This window comes from Channa argus, chromosome 1 (genome assembly GCF_033026475.1).
Source record: "Channa argus isolate prfri chromosome 1, Channa argus male v1.0, whole genome shotgun sequence".
Classification (NCBI taxonomy): domain Eukaryota; kingdom Metazoa; phylum Chordata; class Actinopteri; order Anabantiformes; family Channidae; genus Channa; species Channa argus.
Window position 1 is genome coordinate 47,788,066 of NC_090197.1, and position 4,249 is coordinate 47,792,314.

General features: G+C 41.5%; 1 protein-coding gene across 1 annotated transcript; it reads left to right on the forward strand.

The window, feature by feature from the left end:
• Positions 1-1,588: 1,588 nt before the first annotated feature.
• Positions 1,589-4,034, forward strand: lbx1a (ladybird homeobox 1a). The gene is made up of 2 exons (XM_067482633.1): positions 1,589-2,211; positions 3,050-4,034. The coding sequence occupies exons 1-2, from the start codon at positions 1,884-1,886 to the stop codon at positions 3,580-3,582; spliced, it is 861 nt and encodes a 286-aa protein (XP_067338734.1). The 5' UTR covers positions 1,589-1,883; the 3' UTR covers positions 3,583-4,034.
• The last annotated feature ends 215 nt before the right edge of the window (positions 4,035-4,249 follow it).

Consider the following 4,249-nt stretch of genomic DNA (forward strand, 5'->3'; position numbering starts at 1 on the left):
TTTTATGATAATGTGCCTTTAGTTAATATTTCATATTTTGAAGCCTGGAAGTTCAGACTTGACCTGAGAAAAATAAAACATTTGCTGTAAACAGTTGAAAACATGTAATTTTGTCTATAATAGCAATAAATAAAATCAAAAAGCCGACATTCTGGGATAAATTCTTCACAAATCTGTTCTGATGAACATGGCCTGCTCTATAGACATTGTTACTCTTAGTGAGAGTGTGGCAATGTATCTTTGGTCAGTGCAGCCAGGCCTTTGCATCTGTTTCTATGCTGGGTGTCCGTGTCACCCCGCCCCCAGGGATTACGTTTTATTTCCAAAAATATAGATCTGAATGCTTTACACCAGGAATCACATACTGAGAATATAGAACCCTTTGAGGATGCTTTCACACTTTAGTATATAGAAACTGATATTAGCACAAAAATATGATTGAAAGGTGCCAAAGGTTATTGAAAGTATAAAATACTGGAATGTAAAATAAATTTGGGTTTATGATATTTTTTAAATCAAATATTTGCAGTTTCAGTCACAATGTTTTTAATTCAAATATATTTGAAATATGTGTATGTGTGTGTGTTTTTTTTTTGTTTTGTTTTTTGTTTTGTATGTTGCCTCCAGTGAAGAAGACTGTTGATAAGGCTTTAAATATGTCTGTTTTTCAAATATGGAGACAAGACAAAGACAAAGCTGATGGGAGATTGAATTAAAGGGCAACTTTTTTTAACTGGCTTCCTTTAGTTTAGTGTGTTACTGTACATCAATGTGTTATAATTTCCGTATGACTTCCCAATACTAAAATATTTCTTTGCTTCCAGCTGAAAAACCTCTTTCAGATGAAATCATCCACTTTAGTTTGTCATTAGCAGTTCAGATTATGTCATCTTGGTTTTACCTCGGTCTTATATTTTTCCAACATGATACATTTTATGTGCCATATTCTCGAAAAGTAAGAAAGATGCTTATTAATGTTTCCATGAGAGGATAAGGTTTAAAAAGGGGGGTTAAGCCATTTGTAAAAAATATCTGCTGCTGTCTCAGAATGATGAAAGGAAAACTTAATAATTCCAGAAGACATGCATGTATCGAAAGATTTGTGTCAAGATGCTAATTCTCCGTATATCTCTTTCTGTATAGTGGCCGTTTGCTGCTGAGTTATAGCAGGTGAGGGGGGGGGAGGGGGCTCTGCTGTCACACTGCGTGTCTCTCTCGAGTGTTATCCTGCTGATCTATGACTCTATCCTCCCAGCAAAAGCCCCTCTCTTGCTTTCCTGCTTGATGGGAGTTTATCGTTTGTGTTTCGGAGCGTAATTGACCTAAAGAGCGGGTTTTATCCGGACTCATCCAACACGGTGTCAATTATACGCTGCGTCTGCAAATGAGGATAATATCAAGCGGAGGAAACACATTTGCTTGTTTTTGTGACAAATTACCTCATTTTAGAGAGAAAGTGTTAAGTAGGTCTGATCTACTTTCTAATTGGACCCCTCCTCTCCGCCGTGCCCACTAATTACCGCTCCTGCACTGACTGCATCACGAGCACACGTGGAGCGAGACAGAGAGAGAGAGAAGGAGAGAGCGAGAGAGGAATTGATTGTCTTCCAGTCAGCAATAAGTTCTTAGTCGTGGTCAATCTCTGCTGCTTTTTGTGCACCACCGTCCACCGGATGGGTTCGGCTCGTCCCTTGTTGCGCCTTAGCCTGGTCAACTCGCTTGGAGACGTGCTGCGTCCCTAAGTACAAATCAGAAGTGTCCCTGCAGCCTGCAGCTCAGAGGCCGACATGCGGCTGCAGAGGCACCTGTGATCCGAGCTGCAGCTTCCTGTTCTCTCTCTGTGTACAACTTTACCACCGCCTGTCAGCTCAATCTCCACAGTCATGACCTCTAAGGAGGACTCGAAATGCCCAGCGGTGCTGGAGGAGCGGAGGCTCAGTCCGCTGGATCAGCTCCCACCGCCGGCCAACTCCAACAAGCCACTGACGCCTTTTAGCATCGAGGACATCCTCAACAAGCCATCGGTGAGGAGAAACTTTTCTCTAAGCGGAGCAGCTCACCTCCTCTCTCCCGGAGACAAAATGCCCTCGGCGGGTCACAGCCTGTCCAGCCGGTCGCTGCTCAGCCAAACCTCCCCGCTCTGCGCGCTGGAGGAGCTGGCCAGCAAAACCTTCAAGGGCCTGGAAGTGAGCGTCCTGCAGGCTGCCGAGGGTAAAACACGGATTTTCGCTTATTTTTGTGTTTTCATGGAAAGGAACTAAATCAGCACAACACCAGAATCAACCTGTTTAATTTTTATGAGGTGGCTTTATAATATGTAAAATTGGGGCTCGCATTTGTGTTATTATTTTGTGCTGGAAGTTTTCATTTCAGTAGCAGTGATTCCAGTATATCTATGCAACTTGTGCGCAAAAAAGTGCATAAAATTAATGAGCTTATTGGTTTATTATAAGGTTTATTTTTAATTTAGCAAAACAATATACAATCACAAAAATATGAATAATTACCGTATCCAAAAAAATGTAGCTAACAATTTTAAATCAATGTTCACTATTAGGCTATAGTGCAGCAGCATCACGTCGTTAGTAATTCTGTTTTTAAATGACTTTTTCTTTTTTTAGACGCCTCTGATTTATCAAAATTTGCACATGACAACGCAGGAAGAAATCCAGACGTCTTGACTTTGTCTTCAGGTTGCTTAAAGTTCACTCTATGCCAAACAAATTAAAATATTGTACAATTGGGAGGAATATAGAAGAATATTGATTAGAAATAATTATGACCTACACTCGCTGATCTTGCATTATCTGTAACTTATTATTATTATTATTATTATTATTATTATTATTATTATTATTATTATTATTATTATTATTATTATTATTATTATTATTATCGTTGTTGTTGTTGTTTTTAGTACTTCTGATTTTTTTCTGGTGTTTTCAGTAACTCATAATGATAATAATTTTCGAAGGCATTAGCAAGTGTTTGTTGAACCTTTTCTAATATTTGTGCACCCTACTTAACCTAATTCCTTCATTTCACATAGGGCGAGACGGCCTGGCGCTCTTTGGTCAGAGGAACACCCCAAAGAAGCGACGGAAGTCCCGCACGGCATTTACCAACCACCAAATCTATGAGCTGGAGAAGCGCTTTCTGTACCAGAAGTACCTGAGCCCGGCGGACCGGGACCAGATCGCTCAGCAGCTCGGTCTGACTAATGCGCAGGTCATCACCTGGTTTCAGAACCGACGGGCAAAGCTCAAGCGGGACTTGGAGGAGATGAAAGCGGACGTGGAGTCTGCCAAGGCCGCGGGAACTGTGGCCTTTGAGAAGCTGTCCAAACTGGCCGAGTTGGAGAAGTGTGCTTCGGGAGGTATGGCCGGGGGATCGGTGCCCACGCCAGGCAGCACTGAGACGGACCAGGTCTCCTCCAGGTCGCCGCATGACACTATCGAGAACCTCGACTCCAGCCGATCGCACGTGTCGCCTCCCTCACTGGCGTCATCCCGGTACACTGACCGGGTAAGCAGCACGTTTTGCTCTGAGGATGAAGACGAGGAGATTGACGTGGATGACTGAAGCATGTCAATGAAATGTTCGCCAGCACAAACTCTGGTCATTTCTTTAAGCAGGACGTGCAGCGCCGCGCTCAGCCATCAGAGTCAGCGCTTTGACAGGAGCCAGAAGCCGCACTGCTTTGTACCGTGAGACCCAGCCACATGGAAACAGAGCAGCAGAGAGACAGTCAGGAGGAAAACATGGAGGTGCGCACACGAGTCTATGCGTTATTCTGGCTACAATCACGGAAGTACTTCATATCATGTTTTAATTGCTTTTATTTTAAAGTAGTGGAAATTGCCTTCTACCGTGTAGAAGCTCTAGACCACTAGTTTTGATATATCAATAAATAGACTATATTAATACATTTTCTGAAACGATAATCACACAAAAAATGTGTAATAGCTTAATAAATCATGATTTCATATATTTCTAGTGCTTTGTATAACCACGAAGTGCCTTGACAATACATAGAGCGCAGAAACCTGTACAAACTGTAATGTAAACTAAACTGATTATGTAAAATAAAAAAATACCTTTTCAAATATTCAGCTTTTTGCACAATTTTATAGTTTGAAATATGTTTCTGTTTAAAAGAGCTTTCGTGTGTTTGAGAGAACTGTGGTTCATTACAACAACATTACAACAATTTGCCTGACCGACTGTGTTCATGCTTTTTTGTGAGAAA

Coding starts and splice junctions, on each gene's coding strand:
- lbx1a (XM_067482633.1), top strand. CDS start 1,884: ATGACCTCTAAGGAGGACTCGAAATGCCCAGCGGTGCTGGAGGAGCGG. Junction 2,212..3,049: donor CGTCCTGCAGGCTGCCGAGG/GTAAAACACGGA, acceptor CATTTCACATAG/GGCGAGACGGCCTGGCGCTC.